Source organism: Cygnus atratus, chromosome 3, assembly GCF_013377495.2.
Source record: "Cygnus atratus isolate AKBS03 ecotype Queensland, Australia chromosome 3, CAtr_DNAZoo_HiC_assembly, whole genome shotgun sequence".
Classification (NCBI taxonomy): domain Eukaryota; kingdom Metazoa; phylum Chordata; class Aves; order Anseriformes; family Anatidae; genus Cygnus; species Cygnus atratus.
The window spans coordinates 104,140,994-104,166,404 of record NC_066364.1 but is presented as its reverse complement, the minus strand read 5'-3'; the positions used below and the strand labels follow the sequence as shown (position 1 = coordinate 104,166,404).

Below are 25,411 nucleotides of genomic sequence, written 5' to 3'. Positions count from 1 at the left end.
CACTCCTATGCAGCTGCATTACAAGTCGTATTTACTAAACAAAACAGGACAAAACAAAAACCTATAGAGATCAATAAAAGTACTTAGGATAGGAAACCAGGGAAAAGCCTACTACTGAATCAGTTGTGAATAACAGCCGTTTTCAGGTAAGCAGCAGCATGCTTGTACCATAGTAACTGACTTTAGAAACAGACACAGTAGAATCACTCTGGAAAAAAAAAATCAAAATGCCTTCCTCTACTGTAGGAAAAATGTTTTTGAACAAACTGGGACAACATCCATGCCACACAGCAGGCACATACCAGTCAAGTCAGCACATTTGTAGCACCAGCTCAGCCACAGCACATGGCACCTCTTTCCATCCCACAGGCCAAAAATAGAGCATGAAAAAGGGATGGGGAGTCTAGGGAGGAGAGGAAAAACTAGCATATCTATGGGGAGAAGGCATGGTAATGATGGCATATTGTAGACATTAAATATAAGATTGCACGTGACTCAACAAAAGACAACCTTACTGAAAACTAGACTTCATTAAACAGCTTATAAAATTGTATTAAATTTAGCATGGCTCAACAGATTGCCTTTACACCACGGAAGAAAGGGAGTGGCATGTACTGGCAAAGAAAGAATGCCCTGTAAGAACTGTCACCAACATGCGCCCACCAAAAGGGGTAAAGACACCCCTGTAAATCCCCTACAACTAGATTTTTGTGCTTAGCAAGACTAGCAGCTTGACAGAGCAAACTGATAAGAATGCCTCTGCTTATCAAAATTTGGCAAAACCTGTGGGTTGCAGCAGCTCAGTACACATGCCCGTATGTTCACGGCACTGGATGATAGGAGCCTAGAAGTGATCACCACCAGTAACAAGCCTATATTTTCAACATCTAACACAGTAACTAACACAAGCATATGATAGCTACCATGTTGTCTGAAAGCAGAAGGTATACTGGTGACCTGTGACATAATTATGGTCAACTTCCTTGTTGTAAGTTGCGGACATACACAAGCTCTCTCATAGGCTATGTTCCACATTTAATTTTATGAACACAGTATGTAGTTTAGCCTACTTTTCCTGTTTTAGGGAGGGGGAACAAAAACATTGCATTAATAAACAGATTTGTCATTCCATTCCTTATCTTGTATCTCATTATTTCTTTGGCAACAGGAGTTACAGCATTTCCTTTATAAATAAGATGCTGGATGGACCATCTATTTACATGCTAGCTAGTATACATTACATAGGATTATTGACTGCCAAAGCAAACTATTTTATGCTAAGCTTGGGGAAGTACATTGCATTTTAAAGTCTGGTCAGACTCCATGACAGAAAACAGTAATAAAAGCAGAAACAGTCTGTGAACGGTGTAAGAGCTCTAGCTCTTTTCCAGCTCTGAGATCAGATGCCAACACTACCCACTCCAAAATCTACCCAATTAAAGGCTTGTTTTATTATAAATACATACATACCACTTGAAAGAGCAGTCTACATGTTCCTGAAATTACTATGTTCAGAGCATGTTTATTTTTTAATACAATCAATCCACATTATCATTTTACTCCTGTTGCACATTAGTAGTGGAAAATAAAGCATAGAATTTACTTTAAGGAAAAAGAATCAGGCTATCAAGAGATTAGATAGCTGTTATTTGGGCTTCTAAAAATATTTTCACCTATTCTAAGATTGCTTGCTTTAAGCATTACACTACTGAATTTAGAAGCATGATAGTTTACCAAATCATTTCAACATGGAATAATTAGAAGCCTGTTTCAAGGTTTTATTAGTTTGTCATAAAAAACTTACAGTAAGTTCAAATATGTACAAATAGCCATAAAAACAAAGCCATGTTCAGTTACTTATACATGAGCCAAATATTCATGACATGGCTACAAAAAAAAGTCTTCAAAAAAAACTCCCACAAGGTTAAAACAACCATTAAAAGTTTATGCTCCAAAAGCCCAGTAGCAGCAGTTGACAGCTCATTTCATTACAAAAATCAGGGAGTAGTAGTTAACTTTGACTTGAATAAAATCGGATGTTTAAGATTTAACTCTCAACAAATAGTAAAAGTAGTAGCATGGTTGTCAGTCTAGGCTTTGTTTTAACAATCATTAAGCAAGCACAATTGCCTCCCCATCCAAGGAATATTAACTCTTAAGATCCATGCCTCCACTGTTTGTTTTCTTCGTTGAATCTTACTTGGTATTCAGCTGATTTAGTTACGCATTCAGTCCTCTATGCATTTCATTCATTTCCTTTACCTGGGGGGAGGAGGAAATAGGTTGAGGAACATCAACATTTGTGCTACTTCTTAACAGGAGAACCCAGAAATCAATAACTTTATTCCAGATTTTCATTAGCAAGGGGTAGTTGTCAACTGGACTATTCAGCTACAACATTTGGATTCCTCTACAAATACTCTGTACCTAGGGCTGAAACACCATACACCTTCGCACAATTCCATTGGAAAGTAGCACATCAATAGGAACCCCAAGGCCCTTGCAGTTGAAGAAGCTGAAGACCCCTGAAGATCTCCACATCTTCTCCACATCTTCATAATAAAACAAGACTATCAGTGCTTCCTGTGGATTGCACAGCCCTTGCTATAGAAATGTAAAAACAGTACTTGCCTCCAGTATCTCCCCCTTCCCAAATCCTGGGAAAGGCATCAGATTGCCAGTTGCCTTTGAAACTAACATGCAGAGCCAACACGGTGAACTATACAGAGATCAAAACTAGTTACAGAATTTCACTCCCCCCCACCCTCCAACATATCTGAAGCACCCAAAGCAAGCTGTTAACCTACAGCAGAAACTTCTAAGTTTAGGTTCTAACCAACCTCCCCCCACTTCCCCTATATATCATCAACAAAAATTACCTCTGCTTTCACGTACTTCCCTTTCTTCCTTCTTGTGAGGACCTGTAAGGAAAGAAGGAGCAAGGGAAGGACAGATTAATTGTTAAGTTCGATTTAAGTCTTGATTTACATTTAGCTTTATCTGGTTGGCACTCTGATCTTGAAACTGCCCATTCCCCATCCTTCCAGATTTAACAGGCTGTCTGCCACTCTTGACTACCTTAAACCAGGAGGCAAGACAGGTACTTCCTCCACCTAAATGTGTTTTCCTAATACTTTGTTTTCCATGCAACACCCTTCTGTCACAACCCAAACCAGTGACAGTCCGTCCATTAATTCCTCTCTACTCCTGAGTCTCAAAGAAAACCCACAAACAGCTAGTTTACAGCTGTAGACTTTGTCAGAGTCCAATTACCTTAGTATATTATTCCCCAAATTACACTGTTACCCACTCTGCCTGGCAGCTTTGTTAGAACTTACCAGAACAACAATTCCAGCAACTATTGCTACTATTACTATTACAATGACAGCAATGACGCCAGGAGTCAGAGACTTCATGGAAAACTCTGGTGCTATTTCATCAACATAGTAGACCACTGTCTTCTCAAGATGTACCACTTCATTGTCAATACTGACATTCAGTCTGTCGTTAAGAAAGATGGAATCACCTTTTACCTATGGACAGATAGCAAAAGAGACTTGCTAGTTCACCTTGTAATAGGCATTCTTCTATGCATCACAATAGTTTAACTTGCTTTTGCCAGAATATTCTAAGACTATCAAACGCAATACAATACATATTTAGTCTTTGGAAGACTCTACCCATGACACTTACATCTTTTTCAAAGTAGTAGGCCACATCAGCTATATCCACTTCTCCAGCAGATTTCTCTGAGGAATTTTGCTTCAGATCAATAGTAATGTAAGGGTTTTCATACTGGGGAAGAAGACAGTATAGAATTAAAGGGGCTAATTTAGACCCAACTACTAACTACACAGCAAAATACAATCTGACTTGTGAGATAACATTCTCAACCAAGTTTATGGTACTTCTCAAGCAAAGTTTTTAAAGAACAATTCATATTCCGCATTTTTGATGGAGCAAAGTAAATTCATATATAGACTAGGAAGACAAACATGCAATTTTTAAATTCAGATACAGTCATTTGCTAGCATTCAATAAGCGACACTATTTTGCGAACCTCCATTAAGATCTGTACTTCAGTACATGCAACAAGAACTTCAAAGTCACTGAAGTTTTATTTTGTGATTAATTCACTAAAAATTATGTGCCTCTTACCACAACATTGGCTATATAGCGCCCATTCAGCATATAACGTCTGGAAATTGTTTCTTTGAAGAATCTACAAGGATATTAGAACCGTAACTATTAAAAGCAGTACTATTTTATACATCACTTTACAGATAAGTAGTACAATTTCCCCACACACACACACACAGTCTGTTTGTGGGAGATTGACCCTAGGCTGACAGCTATGCCAGCCAGTCTCCAAGCAATAGCTACTTTGGAACCACCCTCTCCAAACCTGATTTATTGCTGAGCATTATGTTATATGATCTGGGATCTCGTTGGTCAATTCAGGTCAGCTGTCTTGGATGTTTCCCCTCCCAACCTCCTGCCCATCCCTAACCTACTCACTGAGGCAGCAGAGGGAGAGACAGAGGAGACCTTTACACTATAAAAGATTCTTATCAACACTGTTTTGGTGACCAGTCTAACACAGCACTATATTGGCTGATACGAAGAAAATTAACTCCACCCCAGCCAGGCCCAGCATACTCATTAAGAGGTACTAGAGCTCTGTTAATTCCCAACAGTGAAGTTGCACTTACTGCAAAACAAACAATTACTGCACTGGTGAAGATCAAAAGACTTTATATAGTTTTAAGATTTCACAAATACAGTAGAAACTTCTGTTCCAGCAATAAGCAAAAAACCCTCACAGCTACAAGCACATTTTCCTTGTTATATTACGTTTGACAAGAGGTAGAATTTTATTTAAGCCAAGAAATATAGCTAGCCTGATGTTTTGTCTCCTACTTTTCTGAAGTCCCTCCCCTCTTTGTCAGTTTAATTTTTGAGCAGTTTCACCTGATTATCTTCTTTACTATCTTGACTTGATTAAAAGGCAGAATCAATTTTAAGTGGAAATGTGATTCATTTCCACATAAACTGTTAATTTCCAATAAAATTAAAGCAAGCTTTATGAAGGACCTATAGGTCACTTACAAGAAGTCTTATAAAGAAATGAGTTCACACATTTGTCAATGCTTTTAAACACTTAGTTGTTTAGAAGTACATTAGGTCACTTACTTCTTCAGAGACTCAGGGTTTATAGGAGTTTCTCTTTCAGCATGTTTCATTTCAATGATGATCCACCTGAAGTAATGAATATTCTTAAAAACACGTGCATATAAACAGTGTACACCAAGAATCTAATCCCATCCCCTTTTGGGGGTGGAGGTGGGTGAAGCAGTGAGAGGAAAAAATATATATCCTCCCCTCTCCCCACAAATCTCACTGATCCCAAAGGAAGAAAAGGCAGTAAACAAGTACTTATTGCTCCATATTCATTCAGTCCCAGTGTATCACTCACACAGTGAAATCCTCTGTAAGGCAGAACCTTATACAGGAAGGCTTTTAGGTCACAGCACACCCTGCTGAAAAGACTTACGTTGTTCTGACTAATTTATTGCACTTCAAGTCTGTGTCATGTTTGTCAGTTCTTCTAACACCAGCTGTATTCACACACCAACAGGTGGTTCCATTGCACTGCTTTGCCTTGAAAACACCATTGTTTTCACACTCAGGATCATAAAGACCATCAGTATCTTCAAACGCATCTTTTGGTTTTTCCCGACGACCTGATTTTGTGCTTTTTACTTCTGCTTTCATCAACAAGCATTTTGATGTCACTAAAAATAACCAGAAAGTCACATTTTACAAGTTCAGACCACGCATGCACTAAACAAAACTCCATAAAAGCATAAATGCACATGGTTACTTTAGAAGCAACTGTATTTGAAGCCATTACAAGGAAGATCAGATATGCAAGATGTAGGTAATGAATAAAATCAATACAGTTTGGAGTATATCAGCTTCTGAAGCCAAATGCATAAGTCCAGGCAGTTTTGGTTTCTTCCGCCCAGAGGAAGATTTACAGGCTACCTCAAACCAAGAGGTAAGGCTTTGAGAAAAGGCTCTTTCACCCCTAGATTCATAGGAAGAGTTACAATATATGCTTAGAAGGAAGCAAAAAATTAACATGTGAGAAATCCTTTCCGTTAGGCAAACATCAGATAATAACAGAAATCAGGGAATTGGAGTCATACACACATCCACACAAGTTACGCAGCAGGAATCAGACATGCTCATTGTTCATTGCCAGTTGACCTAGAAGACCAGGAAGAATCTTTCTTTCCTTCCCTTGCTATCATAATTTGCCAGGAGCTCATTGCGCATGTCCACATACCCCCTTAAACCGTAGCTGGCACTTTTATTTAGCACCCCCATAGTAGTGAGAACTCCTAGGTTAAAACCCGCAGAGGACAAACGGGCTGTACTCACGAGTATCACAGGTCACGGTGACACCGGAGCCGATGGAGCTGCATTGGCAGACGCCGTTAGCCAACACGCAGTCGGTGACACGCTTATTCTTCTCACAAACACAATCTGGAAGAGATACACGGCCATGAGCGCGGATGCTCCCGAAGGCGAGGCGGGGCGGCGGCTGACCCCGCGGGCGAGGAGGGGAGCCACAGCCGCCCCTCACCAGGCGGGGGCGGTCGGGCCCGGGGCGCCAGACACCCTCAACAACCCCGACAGCCCCAGCGAAGGGCTAGAACTTTCCTCTCGAAGCACCAGGACTGGCTGCCAGCCCTTTTTTGAAGCTGGGCACCCCCAACCGTGGCCGTCCCGCGGACGGGGCGAGAGCCGTCGGGGGAGAGGGACGCGACGGCCGGGCACCTTCCCGCCCGCGGGCACCCCCCGCCTCGGCGGGGGCGCCATTTTGTGGCGCTGCCAGGGGCCGGGCGGAGCGGGGCGCCCACCACCCCGGCTCGTGGGACGGCTCCGCGGAGACCGAACGGGGTCGCCCGCGGGGGTCGAGAGCCCCGTTTGGGGAAGCGGGGAAAGCGCGGGGCGGGCCGAGGGGTGCGGTGCGGGCACTCACCGTTCTGGGCGCAGGCAGCGGCACAGAGCAGCAGCAGGAGCGCAGCCCCGCGGAGCGGCTCCATGGCTTCAGCCGGCGGTGGGGCGCGGAAAGGCCGGGGAAAGCCTCGGAGGAGCGGACTGGGGAGAGAGCGAGCGCTGTGTGCGCGGCGGAGAGCGATGTGAGCCGCCCGACAGGTTCGGCAGGGGATGGCCGCGCCGCACCCTCCTGGCTCCGGTTACACCTGAGACGCGCAGAGGGCGGCAGCCAGGCGTTGTTAAACCGCCCCCTCCCCCCGCACCTGGGCGAAACTGGATGGAGCAGGGCGAGCCCGAGCTCATCGCCCTCCCTTTCTCTGCCCCGGCCCAAATATAGCCTCTTCCGGACCGCTCGGGGGCGGGCAAGCGGAGCGCCCCGAGGTGTGGCCCGTCCCGTCGTGCAGGAGAAGGGACGAAACGGCGCTGCCCCGGGCCGTCGGGGGGAGGAGGGGGTGTCGGCACCAGGCAGCCGCCCCCGCCGACGAGGAGAAACTGTTAGTCACCGGGGAGAAGTCCCGGGCAGGCGTGTGTGTGTGTGTGTGTGTGTGTGTGTGCGCGCTTCGCACGGCAGGTGGGCCGGGAAGCAAAGCCAGCCCCGCCGCCGGCCCGGGGCTTCCCGGCCCTGCCTCGCCCTTTTGTTTCCCCCCCCCGAGGTGTTTTGTGCCCGCTGGGTGGTCGCGCTGCCACCCCCTGCTCCCGCAGACCACCTCCGTCGGGCTGAGGAACAGTGATAGATAGCGACGTTTAATGATTAATTCTGCTCAGATCCACCGGTGCCTTTTGAACTCTTTCCTACAAGCGCTTAACAGAAATCCTGATAATCCCGGAGTTAGCTTAGGAAAAAACAAACCAGACACCTGTCTATACAGAACACACTTTTTCGAGGATCTTTCTGCATTTTTTTCCTCCTAAAACACTATAGTGAAGTATATGTTTGGTTACTCCCCTTTAAGATTGCTCTGAAGGGAATCGCTCTGGCACAGGAGTATCTGCACTTTCCTTGTTGAGAAAACAAAGTCTTCAGTGCCATGTCCCTGAGCAGTTAGTCCTTACCAGGAACATATGAAATTGTAGGTAGTGCAAAAGCCCTGGCAACATTACTGAAGACAAAAGGTAGGAAAGCTTGCTGCTCGTTTTAGAATTACTTTCCAAAGTGGAAAAGTGATGCCAAAATGTAAGACAAAAAGAAGGTGTGGTACACTTTTTTCTGAATCTTTTCTGAATTTATTAATTCAGTTTAAAAAAATCTTTCTGAAAGATACGTTAGTGTCCTGAAAACTAAGTTATTTTAGTAAAGGAGAAAAACAACGACATTCTGCATTTATGAGAAATCGGTATTCCAAAGACAGTTGAAACTTCCTCTTACCAGTGTTTATATTCACTGTACAATACAAACATGTTGCCACTCCTTTTACATGCAAACCTCAGTTAATGAAACTGTTTAAAACCTTTGCATATTCTGAAAGTAAGCACAGGTTAGCGGTCTGTGCCATTTTGTCTCTGTGTGAGCTGTGTTTGTGTTGCATCTCTGTTTTCATATTTACTATAGTCCACAATGGCCTGCTGAAACCGAGGAGCTCTCTCTGATGGGTCTAAGTTAAATGACTGTTCTCTAGGTCTGCTCCCAGTACAGTCTGAATGAGACTTGTCCAGATTTTTTTTAATTCTTCGTGCAGTTTTGAGTGGCTTATTAATACTCTTCTGGTACAGTTTTCAATGACTCAAATTAACAACATCATCTTAGTGAAGTGAAAACTTGGAAAGACTTTAAAGTCCCTCATGGACTTTTCACATTGTTGCTGTCAGATGATGGCATTCTGCAGAAAGATGGGCAGGATCAATAGGCTCAGAAATGCCTGTCTTATTGTAAAGCTCATTTTGTGTGTAAATGTATTGTTTTTTTCAAGATGAGGAGTTACCCTGTCATGTCAAATTGCCAAGCTAAACTACATAGACCTTAAAAACAGGGAACAGTACACTTCATGACAGACTTTTGCCTTTTGTTTTGTTTTAATATTGTAACTTTATAGAAACAGGACAGAGTGAGCTCATGCTAATCCTTCTTGTTCTCCTGGCCCTTGTTTGGTATAGGTAAACCTCTGTGCCTAGTATTAATAATCCAAGCCTTAGTCTGCAGTCTTGAAACCTCATAGTGGCTACTACTGAAAGTAAAGCTGCTTCTTCCACCACCTCCAAATACTGGACAAGTCTTTGTTGTCAGTATACAAAAAACAGCCATAACCTTCAGTGTCTAAAAGTTGAATGGACTTATGATATTTGTGTGGTCTGAAGAAGCCCATCACAGTGTGTTTTGGCCTTGTAGTGTGACACATTACGTGTTCCCTGAACTATCAGCATTAGAAAGCCAAACCATAACTAGTGGAAAGATAGGTGCACCATGTTGCATTTGATTGGGCTCCAATTTGCAGGAACCAATGCAGGTCTCATTATCTTCAATTTCTCCAGCTTTCCAAATCGAAATAAATTCTTGTTTATACATATGGACGTTGCTTAGTATTTTGGAAATTGAGATAGTTACTCTACACAATGTCATTACCCAGCAAAGCAATGGGAGTGAAGGACCGTTCTCAGTTGCATTAATTTTACCGTCTTTCCAGGTTATTTTGAGGGAAGCTTCTCTGCAGAATCTAAGCCAGTGGAGCAGGCATATGGTTAAAGAGATAAAACAATCCAGGTATTGAAATAGCTTAATTACAGAGACAACTCAGTGTCTGGGGCTTAGAGAGGAGTAACGTTTTTTGAACATTTTGTAGTTATACAAAAGGCTTTTTTTGGGGAAATGCATGATTTTGTTCAATGGCTATTCTAAACTGACTTTCCCCAGTGTACAGCTCTCAAGGTAAGATCTTGCTTACTGGTTACAAACAGGAGAATTTTATCAACTGTTGGACATATCTCCTCTTAGCAAATAGCTGAATGCCAATTAGGCAGTACAGTGTAGGATAGATGTGGTTTACAGTTATGAAAGCATAATTACAGCTCAGACCAATTATAATTTAAATGCTACAAACACATTTCTGGTTCTTACATATATATAAAATTGTTTTGATCACTAGGCTTTAGGGGATATGTAGACTCATATTTGAGAAACCTGGGTGATCTGTGTTTTACAACTTTTGCTCTCCAGTTCATATCTGCTCCAGATCTGTTTGGAGAATAAAGTTAGTTCAGTTCACTTAAGTATTACTTGAAGAACTGTGGGTGCTGGTGGGAGACTTTCTGTTGACTCAGCAAACTGTGGATCAGGTCCGAGGAGATAAATTCAGCTCTTTCAGAAGCCAGTAAGAATTAGTGTGGTAATGGGATCTGGCCTGGGTCTTTACAACGTAATTTGCAGGTGTTCTCTAGAACTTGGGTGAGTGGTCTTGTGACACTCCACAGGCACAGAAAAGGGATAAAATCTGCTTTCAGGGAAAGTTGCAAGAATCTATGAGTCACTCCTGAACTATCAGGAAATGATGCAAAGTGGGGCTGTGACATGTATTGTGGTCAGCAGATCGGAGAGATGAGTAGGGAGAAGATGGTTGGTTTCATTGGAGTATTTGGCAATCCAGCTCTAACTGAGATTTTTCGGAGGCTCCAAACATCGTTGGTTTGGGGTGTGCTCTTCTGAGGATGTCCCTAAAAATAGGCCAAGTATTATGCCAAAGTGCAAAACAGTGCTACTAGTGTTTTCCCACAAAATTAATGCTTTTTGAAAATTCATGATGACTTTCAACTGGTTGAGACTGATGAAGTTAGAAACAAGCAGAAACAGTCTTGTGCTCAGAAATGAAAACAGGTTTGTGTTTTTTTGTTTGGTTGTTTTTTTGATGGTAGACTTATACACATTGTCTAAGTTACAGACAATTATGTTATATATAAACTAAGGAACTTTCTGTTAGAACACTTTTAGAATGTGTTCAATCTTTTTCTTTTTTTTTTTTTTTTTTCTGACTATACTCTCTACATAGAATGGACCGTAGGAAGGACCCTTGAAAGTACCATAGAAAGAAGACAATACTGAGAAATAATATATAATATCTTGTCCATGATGTGTTTCTGAAGATTCCAGACCTTCACAAACCAGTGTATGCTGCTGCTCAAAGAACTGTAATAACATTGCCATTTTTATTTCCTGCAGGACTGAAAAACACTACATATGTCCTGGTTTCAGGTAGGACAGAGTTAATTTTACTCCTAGTAGCTGGCAGGGTGCTATGTTTTGGATTAGGATGAGAAGAGCGTTGATAACACGCTGATGTTTCAGTTGTTGCAGAGCAGTGCTTACACCAAGCCAAGGACTTTTCAGCTTCTCGCTCTGTCCTGCCAGTGGGCAGGCTGGGGGTGCAGCAGGAGCTGGGAGGGGACAGACCCAGGACAGCTGACCCAAAGTGGCCAAAGGGGTATTCCATACCATCTGACGTCATGCTGAACAATATATAGGGGTGGCTAGCCGGGGTGGGGGGCCGGCTGCTTGGGGATAGGCTGGGCATCGGTCAACGGGTGGTGAGCAATTGCATTGTGCATCACTTGTTTCGTACACATTATTATTAGTAGTACTATTATCAATATTATTATTATTATTATTTTCCTGTCTTAATAAGCTGTCTTTATCTCAACTCACAGGCTTCACTTTCCCGTTTCTCTCCCCCATCCCAGAGAGGGAGGGGAGAGGGTGAGCGAACGGCTGTGTGGTGTTTGACTGCTGACTGGGTTAAACCACAACAACATAGCAGGTAAGTATTATGTTTATGTGAATAATGAGAACATTGAGAGTAATACAGAACTGAAATGTTTTGGCCACATGTAGCTGGTCAAATAAAGACCCAGTAAGAAAATAAATGAGCAATCGTGTCTTTTCTGCACGACTGTCTTAACTACTGTACACTGTAAAAAGATAGCTTACATTTTGTGTATTTTTGACCTGTTTCTAAATCATGACATTTTTCCTTTGAGTAGTAACACAGTTTATAAATGTACCTGTTTATTTTGCTGAAATTTTCATGCATACCGGAGATGAAAATCAGCGCACAGGCAGTGGCAACACTCATAAACCTGTCCTCAGCTTCAGAAACCTGCACCTTGGTTCTCCATCAAGCTTGGGCTGAAAGTAAGAGTATCTGAGGCATACAACTGTTGGTTCAGAGGTTTGTAAAAGTAGACAGGGTGTAGCCACTGGAGAGAGATGCTCATGCAATTAATGTGTGTTCTATTTGTATCGTTGAGGATTATAGAAACCAACCTGTCTGATACATCATGGCATCCTCACCTTTCTACTAGGGCTTAGTCTTAACCCCAGTGGGTGGGGTCACTAACAGGCTCATCATCATCCCTCTCTTTACTGCCAAGGAAATATGTCTTCATGGCTCTTATACCTACAGCATTTTTACAGCATCTATTGTCAGCATTCAAAGCTGCTTAAAATGTGTAGCACTAGAGGTAAAAAAATGAGTAAGTCTTCATCCAGCCTACTTTGTAGCAGAGAGTCAAGCACAGTAATCTCATACTGTGTCCAATCCCTTAGTATACTCACTGCTTTCGTATAGTTTGGAAAGGGCTTAATGGAAAACATGACATCACAAGCTGTAGTCAGAGGAGCTCCATTTAAACTAAAATAGTTTCAGTTCTGGAATATAAGATTTTTTTTTCCCTTTTAGCCGTTACAGATGGAACTTTGTCAAAAGTTAAATTTGTTAAAAACTGTTTGAGATTCCTAAATAGATTTTAACGTGTTTTATTGTGTCACAACATCTCAGTGCTGTTCTAAGAACCAAAACAGATGGTTGTACGGACAGATAGCTGTCCAGTATGGTGGTATTGGAAGGTACGTTAAGTACTTGGAGGTGTCTGCCATTAAATTTCCTTATGTCAGACTTGTCTGTGTGTACAGGTCACTACAAGGCAAGCTTGGGTGTAGATTTACCATATATCAGCTAATCCATGGTAACAGCCTATGGTCAGTGTTGTACATGGCAGTAAGCAGAAGACATTTATTCCTTAAAAAAAAAAAAAAAAAAAAAAAAAAACACAAAAACAGGGCCACAGCATTCACACAGGCAGTTTCTATGGAGCAGCTCACACGCTATAAATCCCCACCCAGTCTTACCTCATTGCAGCTTGTATTTGTAGTCATACCCAAGGCAAAGTCGAATAAATACACGGAAGAGCTGAGCAGAAGCAGCTAAGCCCACAAACACCATTTAGCATAACACGATGGGCACCAAAGAGTAGGGTTAAAAGGAGCGAGGTGTTCCATAGCTGACAGTATGTTTTTTTTTTTTTTTTCCTTACTGAAATACATTGCTTTTGTGTTGTAAATACTTTCCTATTTCATGAGTTTATCTTTATTTTTTTTTCCAGTTAGCTAGCTATTACCAAAGTTCATCTGTTTCAGTTTGCACTTTAATTTACAGCCCTTGTACTAGTCATTTTATTGCTTCAACCTCTGGGTGAGAAAACTTTTACAATTTGCGATTACTGATCTCTGAGAAACAAGAAAGCTTTTTGACCTGCTGTGGAGTAATTATAGAACCCATTGCTTCTAGGGAGGGCCATTCAATGTTTAACAAACTGTGGCAGTTCTAATTTAACCGTTTGGAGTCTGAACCATTGGATTGGGGTGAAAAAAAAAACCATCCAGACTCTTCAGCCTACAATTTAATTAATCTGGTTTTAGTCTGTAAAGTTCTGCCTTCCTGCTACTGAACTTGAGGCTGTTCCTTTCTTAACAGCATGGGGGGATAGGAGCCAAAATATTTGCATATAAAAATAATTTTCCCTTATTTCAGAAATTATAGCTACGTTATTGTTGATTAATCCTTTAATGGGATGAGTCTGTGAATGCCCTGCCATCAAAATAAGGCTCTTGACAATAGAGAAATTACACCATCTTAATTACTAATATTGTTTCATATTATAGAGGCTATAGTCATGAAAAAAGGTTCAATTGTGTTCCATGGTGTAAAACCAGAATAAATAGATACCCTGTGTTTGGAAGAGTTTGTGATCTGAATTATGCAACCAGTAAACTAAGAGGTAAATCTAAACTTTGTAATTGGAAAACAAGGTCAGAAAGACGATGCAATTTACAGATTTTGTCCAATTACAGAATCAAAAACTGGCTAGCTAGAGTTTGAAGGCTCCCACCTATTCTTCATCCACACAAACAGCTATGAATTTAAGAAATGATGAATTTACCTTCAGGAAAAAAAATAATAGGACATCATTTTGAAAGCACCAAACTTTTTATACTTTTTATTTCCTTAGATAATTTGCAGCTGAAAGAAATGGCTCTGGGTCATGGTGGTACAGGAGTCTGTTTTATTAGTGCTCTTTGCACAATACAGTATGAAGAAACTGCATGGGCACAATGGGATAATGAATATCCATGCTTATTAAATGCTCACTAATGTGCAGGATGCAACTTCAAGTTACTTTTAAAAGTTAAAATGTTGTGGGTGGCATCGGAAAGTTAAAAAAAAAATTCTTTAAGGGGTACTGTACACTTCGTGTCCCTTCCCCTTGATATAAAATATGCAGTAAAGAGTTCAGAGTTAATGATGTTGAGAGATACAACATCAGCTCCTCACTTGCCGTATTGAGACATGATGGTGAAGACCTAACATAGTCTTATCTATTTATTTTGGCAAGTAATTGGAACTCTTCAGGTAAGACTATTTGGTTTTACTTACAACCAGCACAGAACTGCCAATCCTTAAAAAAAAACACCAAAAACATAAATGCTTCCACTTTCTGCTTTGAGTCATACAGGATATATCAGTCTATTTACAGTAGAAATGAACAGCAAGTTCAAATTTATGTCCCCAGTACTTTATGTAGATTTGCCGCTGCAGAGCATTTGGCTGATTTGCAGTATGCAGAAGCAGCATGTTTAGACATGCACTGTGTTTGCTGGCAGCCTTGACATTCTTCTGTCATCTGTTGTATTAGTCTAGCCAGTACATTTCTTGTTCACTGCGGTATTTCCTTTTTTTTTTTTTTTTTTTTTTTAATAGTTTCTGACTTTCTCAGCACCTGAGAGTAACCAGAGGTAGTTTTGGATTTATATATTAGAAAATCCTGCTGTATGCTTAGAAGTTCTTTTCAAGTAAACAAAGCAGATGTCAATCTCCATGTCTGTCCGTCCGTCCGTCCATCCATCCATCCATCCATCCATCCCTGACATATACTTAAGTCGCACTAGATCATTTTTAGTTTTCATCCTACTGTTGCATTTATTGACAGCAAGGACTTAGCTATAAGAATAATTTCTATTGTCATTAGTTACTGGTTTATGTACCAAAGAGGTAAGCCACATTCAGGTTGTTAAGTGTAGCCCTAGCTCAGGCACCACAACGCTGTAATGATTTGTTTCACACAAATTATCTAAATTCTTACTCTCCCTTTCCAAATAAAAGAAGCAGGTTACTGGTAATAGATGTGCATTCAGGTGGTTTACCTGTTCCTTTGAAATTTTCTGAAACTTGTTTTGTCTTATTGCACCCTATATTCTAACAGAATGTATGTCCAGCATTTAATTTTTAGATGAATGCTTGAGTTTATTTGTGTCTGTAGGAATAGAGTTCTCATCCTGTGTGTTTCATCTAGAACGTATTTGACTGAGAGAGTGGGTTCCCCCTGACAAGGGCAGGAGTTCTCTCTAAAGGGAAGAGAATTATTATTTTGTTTCCTCTTATTTTACACTCTGCAATAAGTAGAAAAAGTCTATAATTGGACAAATACACATTATATTTGAACAACGATCTATATTTAGACAAACCAATGTTTCTTTTTCATGACTTCCTTTGTAAAGATATATCAGGAGTTCTTCCAGTGGTACAACAACAACAAAAACCTCATTACAATCACAGAATCATTTAGGGTGGAAAAGACCTCTAAGATCATCCACTAGAAAGTCCACTAGAAAGGATACCACATGTCAAAGGCATTTGTTTCCCTGCCTTACAAGTATTACTTCAGTGATATTTCTTAATCCATTTTCTTAATCCATGTGTCTCACAACTGGTTTACTGAAAACATTTTTTTTTAAATTTAAGAGAAGTAAACTGCTATTTGCCTTTTTCTACCTAGCTACTTGGTAGTTATACAACTATATATCTCTCATAATTCAGTTCCAGAGTATTTATAAAAATCTTTTTTTTTTTTTTCCTGAAAAAAAAAAAAGATTTTGTAAGAATTCCAACAGGTTTTAATCATATATATACATAAAACAGTTCAAACTGTAATAGCATATAAAGATGAAGAGTAACTCAAATGATCTAACGTCTTCCTATGGGAAGGGTTCTGAATTAAATACAATATAGTCTAGCACAGGAGACAAGACAATGCTATATTGTCCCTAAGTTGCTTGTAGTGAAATAGTGCCCCCTGATGTTCACTGAGTTACTCGGAAATCAGAGAACTAGCAACATTCTCCCGGATATGCTTGGATTCAACAAACTTCCAAAAACTGTAGTTAATAATACATGTATAAAAACTATAATTAATACATTAGTAATAAAGGCTGAGAACCAGTTAGGTCCTCTACATCATGCACAGGATTTACAGTCTGGTAAAGTTCTGTTTCCTTCTTGTCACTCTGTTCAAGAACTTCTTACCATATACCCAGTAGAGACCTGAATGTAAGATATACAACTCAGGAATACAAAACAATTGTTTATTAGTAAACATACCTAAAAGATATGCAGAGTTTAACTACTACATTATGCTCATCACCTCCAAAGAGAAGCCAGAGGACCTTTGCTAGCCAGGCTAGCAACCAGAAGGGTTTTGTGAGCCTCTGTGACTCCCCTGGAACAAATTTTCTGATCTGAGCTGTCAGTTTCAGACTCCCTGATTTTTCCTTTTGGGCTTTATGCCCTTCCATGTTGATGTTTCTCCATGGTGTTTCAAGTTGAATGCTTGAGTAATCCCCATCTCAGCAATACTACCTTAGTCTCTAAAATCTTGCAAGGAGAGAAACTTAAAATTGCAAATTTTCTCCCTGCTTTTTCTCACAACTTCAGTTTCCTCAGTCTGAAGCAAGCTAGTCTGAACACAGCTAGCATGTATTGCAACTGAACCTTGGGTCTTGGGAGGTGAGGAACAGTACAAAAAGGTTTACAGAGAGCGGATCACTATACCTCTTGAGTAATTCGAACTTGATTGTAACAGATCTTTGAGGGTGAAAAGAAAATAAAAGATCTTGTGATATTTTGTTGCAGAACCAAGGGCTCAAAAAAAAAAAATCAAAAAAAGCTAAATTATTTTTAGAAAGGAGAGAGCTGTAGGAAAAAACAGACAAGCCCTGGGAAGCCGGTAAAGATCTACTTTGTAACCTCCTTTTTACTGATACTGTGAGGAATGCAAATCTGAAGGTGTAAGGATTAAGAATGCACACACTTTACAATTACTGCAGCTTTATGTTTTGCAGACTGCAAAAAATGACAAAAAACTTTCTTCCTAGTTTCAATGGTTTGTGTGGTTAAATAGATTTTTCTGTAACTTATCCTTCCTTTGGTTTCCACAGTTATCAAATGATTGGTAACTGAGTGCTTGGAGTTCCTTAGATGAAAAGCATTGTGCACAAACAGGAGCATGTGCGTGTAAAAGATAGGGATTTTTTGTTTGTTTTTGAATAAAGGACAATTAATGCAGGTTGACTCAATCTGACTGAACACACATAGAAACATCTGTGTTAGAAAAGGCCTTCTAGATCATTAAGTCCAACCATTGACTTGACCTACCAAGTCCACCATTAAACCATGTCCTGAAATGCCACATCCTCACATCTCTCGCCATGCAGAGATGGTGACTGGCACTTGGCTGGGCAGTCTGTTTCAATGCCTAACCCCTCTTTCCCTGAAAAAATTCTTCTTGATATCCAATCTAAACCTTCTCTGGTGCAACTAGATGTGGTTTCCACATCCTACCACTTGTCACCTGAGAAAAGGGACTGACAACGACCTTGCTGCAACCTCCTTTCAGGTAGTTGTAGGGAGTGATGAGGTCTCCTCTTGTCTCCTCTTCTCCAGGCTAAACAACCCCCGTTCCCTCAGCCTCTCCTCACAGGACTTGTGTTCCAGGCCCTTCACCAGCTTTGTTGCTCTATCCTGAGCAGGGATTCTGACCATCCCTGCTTCCCCAAGGACGGAGAACTCTCTCATCTTGTGATCGCTGTGCCCAGAACGGCCTCCAACCAGCACATCACCCATGGGACCTTCCCTGTTAACAGACACCAGGCCCAGTGGCCCCCCTTCCCTCGTTTTATCCCTCCCCACCTGTGCCGGCAGTTACCCTCCCTCCTGCCTAGCAACAGCCGCGCCCCTGCCTGATTGGCTGGCGCGGCCGGGCGGGCTCCGCCGGCGCGCTGCAGCCCAGCGCCCCCAGGCGGCAGAGGTAGGGCCGGAGGCGGCAGCCTCCCGCGCTCCCATTGGCTGCCAAGGGCGCGACCTCGCGGCCTGAGGGGGACGGCGCTGAGGGGAGAAGAGGAGGGGGGCGGCCCTCGTGAGGGGGCTCGGCCCGTGTGAGGCGGGGCTGTCGCGGGCAGCCGGCCTCCTCCGGGCTCGCCTACTGGGAACCGAAACTGGGTAATTACATACCCAATGTGAGATTTATTTATTTATTATTATTTTTTCCCCCCTCTCTGTGTCACAACTAAGTAAGAGCTGTAGATCTAGGGAGGCTGTCTCCCTATACTCTGCGTAGGGACCTTCTGAAGAATTAAAGTTGCTTTCTCGTGTATAAAACGTAGCTTTCCTCATGCTCCATTTGGTATCCTCTTGATTTTTACAGAAACCTCAGGTTTGTTTCCTTGGTTATGCCTTTATGTTATGTCCTACTTAATTTAAATTTTATACCCAGCTGCTATAACCAAAGGTTATGAAAATAATTCGGCATTTCAAGATTTTATTTTTCATATTATATGGTTTGATTATGGCAATGTTACATTGATTCTATTAACATTCCTATAAAAATACCCCTTCACAAATAGGAGGGGAGGCATGGAGATTCCTTGGTAGACCTGGATAAATGTGTGACGATCTGACAAACTGCAACTTCTTCTGGAAAGGAGATGTGTTTTCAAATTTTGAATGAAAAATGAACGATTAAGTCTGCTTCCACTGAAAAAGAGCTTCATCAAATCAGAACTAAATTAAACTGCCTAACTGACTGCGTACTGATACAATTAATTTTTATACCACCTGACAGACAAAGCTCTGCTGAAAATGCTTCATTTGAACAAAACAATTCTAGAGACATACTGCTAAAACTGACTATTTTTTGTAGCTAACTTCTTCTTCTTTTTTAACAGGAACTTTTTACTTACCAAAATGAGACACAATCTGGTGTGTCAGACACCTCCCACTGTCACTGTGCATGTAAAATCGAGTGCATCCAGATCACATCAGCAAAAAAAACTTGTTAGATTGAAGCGGCCTGCTTCTAAAGACCATCAAGAAAATTGTGAAAAAAGGGTTCTTAGTCATAAATATATACATCCAAAGGGACCATGCCTAGTTATTCAGCGTCAGGAAATGACAGCTTTCTTTAAATTGTTTGGTAGGTTAATAATGATAGATATCAGTGTTTTGATTGAACAGTAGAAAACCATAAGTAAGTATGTTTTCTAAACTCAATGATAATTTTGAGAGGGCTTTTTATAAATAGTTGCTAATGTCTTTGTCTAAACATATTTTGTTGTTATATTCTAGTGTATAAATACTTAATGCTTAAGTTAAAAAATACGAAAAAGGCTACTAAAGTGATGAAAAGCATCCTTTAAAATGAAAAACAAAAACAAGATGGTATGGTACCTCCTTCTACAATAATTTCCCGTACCTTACTATTTTCTCTTAGCTTTCAACAAATGCATGTAAAGCAACATACACCTTGTTTTACGCAAGGCTTAAAAGAGGCTGGTGTACCAGTTCTATAAACATGTTATTTATTATAGGAATAAGCATTTTAGAGAGAGAAACTGAATGAGAAGAAAATCTGAGGAACTGCTGCCTCTCTTTTGCATTTCTATCTCTTTCATATAAAGTTTTGCATTTATTTAGAAGAGATTGAGACATAGTAGATTACATTTGTTTTCTTTTTTTTTATTTAAACCTTGAACATTAAAGTACATGTTCACAGAGACATACACTGACCACAAGTAATCAAGCAAGTATTGCCTTGTAAAAGCTGTCAGGTAATCAAGGTGCAGAGATCTCAACAGTCTCTGGTTAATCAGAAACAACTGTACATTACTCAAGGGAACCTTTTATGCAGGAAAAGGTTACATGAATAGAAAAAATACTGGTGATTTTTTCACCTTCACTTGGTGTCATGGAGTGAGATGCTGTCAGTAGTTTTTTTCCACCTTACCTTTCTGTTAGTTTGTCTTCTATTTTTTCATACCTAATCCATTTCCCCTGTCAGTTTCTCTGTTCTCTACTGGTGGGTCCAGCTTCTTTCTTTTTGTTTGGTTTAATAAAAGGAACTTATGTTATTTGTTTACATTGACTTTCTAAGAAAAACGTTATTGTTTGAAATGCTATGACAATTTTGTTGCAGATGATGATGTGATTCAGGACTTCCTATGGATGGACTGTTGTTGTAAAATTACAGACAAGGTAAATGTTCTTAGTTAACAGAACATTTATTCAGTGAAAATTGACTGTTAATCACTTGATACTATAATGAGAATATTGATACTATAATGAGAATACAGACCATATTTTTTTTTCTAATGTGTTCATATGGAAACTTCAAGAAACTCAATTTATGCTTTCCTCATTGATAAGAATGAACAAAGTAGTTTTGTGTGAGACAAACATGCTAAGCACTTTAAGAAATGTTATATTGAAATAATATGTTAATACTTAATAATGAATGTAATATTTTACATTTTAAAACAGTATCTTTTGGCAATGACTTTCGTTTATTTCAAGAGGGCTAACTTCACAATAAATGAGCATACCAGAATCAATTTCTTTGTTGCTCTGTAAGTACTCTTAAATTATCTGGTTTATTAGCATAAACTTTGCATTAGTTTATTCCTTTGTTTACATCACTAATGATTCTGATATACAGTGAGACTTCATAACCACTTTGTAGTTGTTTGGGGTTCTATATGAAGCAAAGAAACATAATCTACACATTATAATTAGTGCAAATTCAACGTTGTTTCCGTGATGTTCAACCTGAGTAGCAATGAGGGGACGTTCGCATGGGTATTGCAATACATAGCATGGACTTCTGCTTACAGAACTGTTAATCTGTGAACTTTTTTAAGATTAAAAGAAGTAAATGCAGGATAATATGTGGCCACATACGTAAAGCTCATGCTTTCTCTTATAAGACCTCGTTTAATATCTTAGCCGTCTTTTAAGTCCTTTTTACTGAAATGTTTCATCATGATGCACAACTCTGGGGTAACTTTTTTAATTAAGTTTCTGTCAAGGTGATTTGAGTCAACTGTAAAAATATAGGTAGGTAATTTCAGAGAACCTCTTTTTTGAACACTTACAAAATTTCTATACATTGAAACGGAGGTGCAGTCATAAATCTGTCTTTACCAAGCCTATATAATTCTATATCATAGGATACATATATAAGGATATATGCTATACCTACAGCGATTAAGTTATTTTCTTTCATAGTGTTACAGAGCTCAGGTCATCTTTTTCTATAATAGCACTTGGCAGCTCCTCTGATTGCACACTAGTGCAAGGAGAAAGATGGCTGTTCCTTCTACCATATGTGGTATTCCAGATAGCATCCATAAAGCATGGAAGAGGAAGTTGTCTGACTCCACTGAAGGGAGAAAAAAAGAGGCCCAGAAGATAACAGAGAATTAGAAAGTGTCAGAGGGTCACATTAGAGTGGGACTGGAGAGAAGACTGAGATTAGGAGCAAGTGAGGAAAAATGGGAAGGAGACTAAAACTAAAAATTTTTTCAGGTATGACTTACAGGAATTCAGTATCAGGTGAAAGCTGTCAGGATATGCTAGTTCTTACATACCTACTAATTTAGGAGGCTCTAGGGTAAAATATTTGTTGTTATAGCTTATGTTTACCTGAAGAATATATGTGGAACTTTCTGGTTAAGAACATATTGTAACACTGAGAGAGAACTGTCTTGTTAGCAATCTTTCTCATGACATTAAGATACAGAACTACTTTAATATTACATTTTTTACTGTTAGAAATCACACTGATAGAATGATTCAAGATTGAATAACACTTACAGACACAAACATATATATGTTCGAAGGTATCTGGCAAATACAGTGGAGGAAGATGATGAAGAATCCAAGTATGACATTTTCCCATGGGCTTTGGGAAAAAAATGGAGAAAGCTCTTTCCTGATTTCTTAAAGCTAAGAGATCAACTATGGAGTAGAATTGACTACAGGGCTATTGTAAGCAGACGTTGCTGTGAAGAGGTAGGGAGGGTTTTAATATTGTAGATGCTGAAACTACAGTTAATATCAGATAACACTATAGCTCTATACAAACATTTTTACCTTAAAGAGTGTATGCAAACCATGAGAAAGAAAAGATGCAGCTAAAATGTAACAGCCCATTTACCCTCCATCAATTTTTTTCTTCTGCTTTCAGAATACAGTCTTTGAAACTATGCTTTTAAGGTAAATTAGAATATCTTAAGTTACGCTGCTGTGAAATGTAGTTTTTAATGAGAAGAATCTTTCTGCTTTATGCAAATATTTTTACTTAAATTTACCATTATCTGTTTCACTTTATTCCCTGTAGAAATCTTTTCGTCTGTGTCTTTACTTTACAAATTTTAAACTGTACACAAAGTAAAACCTTCCAAAGCCTAGCACCTCAGGTGAAATTTTCCTCTTCAAAATTAACAGTATAACTTCAATTGACTTTGTAGGGTAATGGTTTTTCATTGCATTTCAAAAAAGAAAGGATGCATTTTTAACATTCTCTATTAATGCCCTGTTACAACCTGCATTTTTTTTTTCCAAAAAATATTGGGTGAAAAAAAGACATTCCTCACTTTCCAGATGGCATGTGTCTGTCTGGAAGAGCCCTGACAGGTACTGTTTACTACATCTGGTGGAAAAGAAAATCTTATTTACTCAAGCATCCCATCTCTATGGATGGGATGAGATGTTAATGGGGAAAAATACAAGGAACAAGGCAAGTGTAGAATGCTTTTCCCAGCATACCCTCCCAAGTTTTAGCAATTGTTAGTTTAGTGACATGGTGAGTCAGAAGATCCACCTAGTTTAATAGTAAGACACCATCTTCAGTCCAACAAAGCATGAACTGGTATTTGTGATGATTTACATGAATATACAAGGCTATAAAACTTACGTTTCAACATCTGATTCATAACCAGTTCACTTATTGTTGCTTAATGTAGCGAACTTTCTAGTTAGACTGAGGCAGATAAATAATAGATGATATCCACTTCAACTCTCTAGTCTTAATTCTCTGACATACGTGAATCGGATCCCTTGTTTTCAGCTGTATGTTTGCCAGTTATTTTTATGGTTTCTGATATAATGGCTATTCTGATAGGTAATGGCTATTGCTCCAACACATTATGTATGGCAGCGAGAACGTTCTGTGCACCACAGTGGAGCTGTGAGGAGCTACAACAAAGACGAAGAACAGCTGCCCCGAGGACCTAGTAATACGCCTGTGGACTGTTCGCTTTGTGGTAGGAAAGGAAGATTTGTGCGACTAGGATTATCTTCCTCCTCCTCTTCAACTGGCACGCTGGAGATGACTGAATTACATTCAGCCCAGGATATGAAGGACACCTTTCCAGTTGAAAAAATGCTGGTTGACTCTCCTGTTTCTTATGCCCAAGGTATAGTTTAATACTGCAAATAATTTTCAAATAGCTTATGTAACTCAGACAGTATTTGCTGTTTAGACTACTGTAGGGACTACTATGTTCTTGGTGTGACAAGACCCAACCTCTGTGTTAGCAGAAACCTCTACTACAAATGCAGTTACCATTTTCTTTCTTTATTTTGGGTAAACTTTTATACTAACAGCCTTGCACACTGGTATCAGGAAAACCACCTGTGTGTTTAAGAACTACTACCATATCTGAACTAATTTTTGCAAAATATTCCTTGTTTTCCTTTTCTATGACACAAGTAACATCTTGCTTCAGCCAAACATTTAATTGACACTTTCACATCTTGTCTCCTCCTGGAAGTACCAACTGCATTACATGTTAAGTCTGTTCAAAGTGTTTTCATCTACTACTCTGGCTAATTTTGTGTTCTAGTCTATTTAGGCATTTGTTACTATTTTCACATTATAAATTAAACTGATAATCCTATTTGAAAAGCATTTGGCAAGAAGAAACAGTGAAAATACTGGTGTGTCTGTCACATGAATGGAGTGTGTGTTAGGTGAGTTTTAAGTGCTCTTGTTGAAAGTGGTGTTTTTAAAAAGGGCAGGCTCCTCAATTACAGTCATCAGTTTGTACATACATTAAATCAGCACTTCACACTTTCTTTTAAGTGTATCTCTGTCTTTGACAATTGATGGAAGATATCCTTTTAAGGTTGGGAAGGTTGTGTAGAAAATACAACAGTTTATTGTGAAAATTGTTTAATGTAATAGAATCTTTGCATATTGAACTACTCAAACTAGTCTCCTGAGCCTTTGTATGAGAAGCCTCTATTACATAGAGCAGTTAGGTTAAATATTTATTATTTAAGTTACAGTTAAGAGTGGAATACACTTGAGATATAAATTTCCTGTGTAAGGCCTCAATTATGCAGATAAAGTGCAGTGTTCTTGGTATACATATTTAATATTGGTTAGGGTTACAGTTAATTAACCACAGAGTTACAGTTAATTTATAGCTCTGTGTCTATTTTAACTATTTGAGTACTTCATCAACTGATCTTTTTCTTGAAGTGAGTACAGCCTTATCAAAAGACCAGATTTAGTGTATTTCAGTTTCCCTTACAGTTGTGCAAACATCATTCTTAGAGAAACTGATAATCACCGGTTGGTACTTAGTAAACTCAGAAGCTGCTTCACTTGCATTTCAAAGAGAAAATATTGATCTACTATTTTCTTACTTTTTTTTTTTTCTCTCTTGATTTCTGGTAGACTGTCAGAGCCAGTCCAGGAAAAGCAGACGAGGTAGCATCTTGAACCAAGACAAATCAATGGATTGGTTTACAAGCAATGAAGAATGAAAAACACTGAATGAGACAGATACTGTGATTTGCAGAAAAATTTGTGTTGCATGGTAGTACCATACATAATGATTCTGTTAAAACATTCCCCTTAAATCACACAGGGGATTTAAGAGTTTATAGGCAGTAGAAATCAGAGCAGA

The 25,411-nt window shown here is 39.7% G+C and overlaps 2 protein-coding genes across 3 annotated transcripts; one reads left to right on the top strand and one right to left on the bottom strand.

Annotated features, from left to right (window-relative positions):
* Positions 1-1,764: 1,764 nt before the first annotated feature.
* On the bottom strand, positions 1,765-7,551 carry EPCAM (epithelial cell adhesion molecule). Its single transcript, XM_035563620.2, has 9 exons — positions 7,052-7,551; positions 6,448-6,552; positions 5,555-5,795; positions 5,194-5,259; positions 4,159-4,222; positions 3,694-3,795; positions 3,339-3,533; positions 2,880-2,921; positions 1,765-2,262 (listed from the first exon to the last, which is right to left on the bottom strand). Exons 1-9 carry the CDS (start codon positions 7,113-7,115, stop codon positions 2,221-2,223), a joined length of 921 nt encoding a protein of 306 aa, XP_035419513.1. The 5' UTR covers positions 7,116-7,551; the 3' UTR covers positions 1,765-2,220.
* Positions 7,461-25,322, top strand: SPDYA (speedy/RINGO cell cycle regulator family member A). 2 transcript variants are annotated; one of them, XM_035563640.2, is made up of 9 exons: positions 7,461-7,562; positions 11,213-11,245; positions 11,698-11,807; positions 19,385-19,632; positions 20,632-20,690; positions 20,976-21,061; positions 22,334-22,505; positions 23,617-23,911; positions 25,180-25,322. In XM_035563640.2, the coding sequence occupies exons 2-9, from the start codon at positions 11,231-11,233 to the stop codon at positions 25,266-25,268; spliced, it is 1,074 nt and encodes a 357-aa protein (XP_035419533.2). In that variant the 5' UTR covers positions 7,461-7,562; positions 11,213-11,230; the 3' UTR covers positions 25,269-25,322. The 2 variants fall into 2 exon arrangements, 1 of the variants encoding a protein (XP_035419533.2); XR_007708142.1 differs by lacking the exons at positions 7,461-7,562; positions 19,385-19,632; positions 22,334-22,505; positions 25,180-25,322 and adding an exon at positions 10,608-10,870 and having other exon boundaries at positions 23,617-23,762.
* The last annotated feature ends 89 nt before the right edge of the window (positions 25,323-25,411 follow it).

Excerpts from the sequence above, each read along its gene's own strand:
- EPCAM (XM_035563620.2), bottom strand. The coding sequence starts at position 7,115 with ATGGAGCCGCTCCGCGGGGCTGCGCTCCTGCTGCTGCTCTGTGCCGCT. Across the intron at positions 5,796-6,447 it reads CACCGTGACCTGTGATACTC|TGACATCAAAATGCTTGTTG; the intron begins GTGAGTACAGCC and ends GGTTATTTTTAG. Across the intron at positions 2,263-2,879 it reads GGAAGTACGTGAAAGCAGAG|GTAAAGGAAATGAATGAAAT; the intron begins GTAATTTTTGTT and ends TCCTCCCCCCAG.
- SPDYA (XM_035563640.2), top strand. Across the intron at positions 21,062-22,333 it reads ATCAATTTCTTTGTTGCTCT|GTATCTGGCAAATACAGTGG; the intron begins GTAAGTACTCTT and ends ATATGTTCGAAG. Across the intron at positions 22,506-23,616 it reads GCAGACGTTGCTGTGAAGAG|GTAATGGCTATTGCTCCAAC; the intron begins GTAGGGAGGGTT and ends CTATTCTGATAG.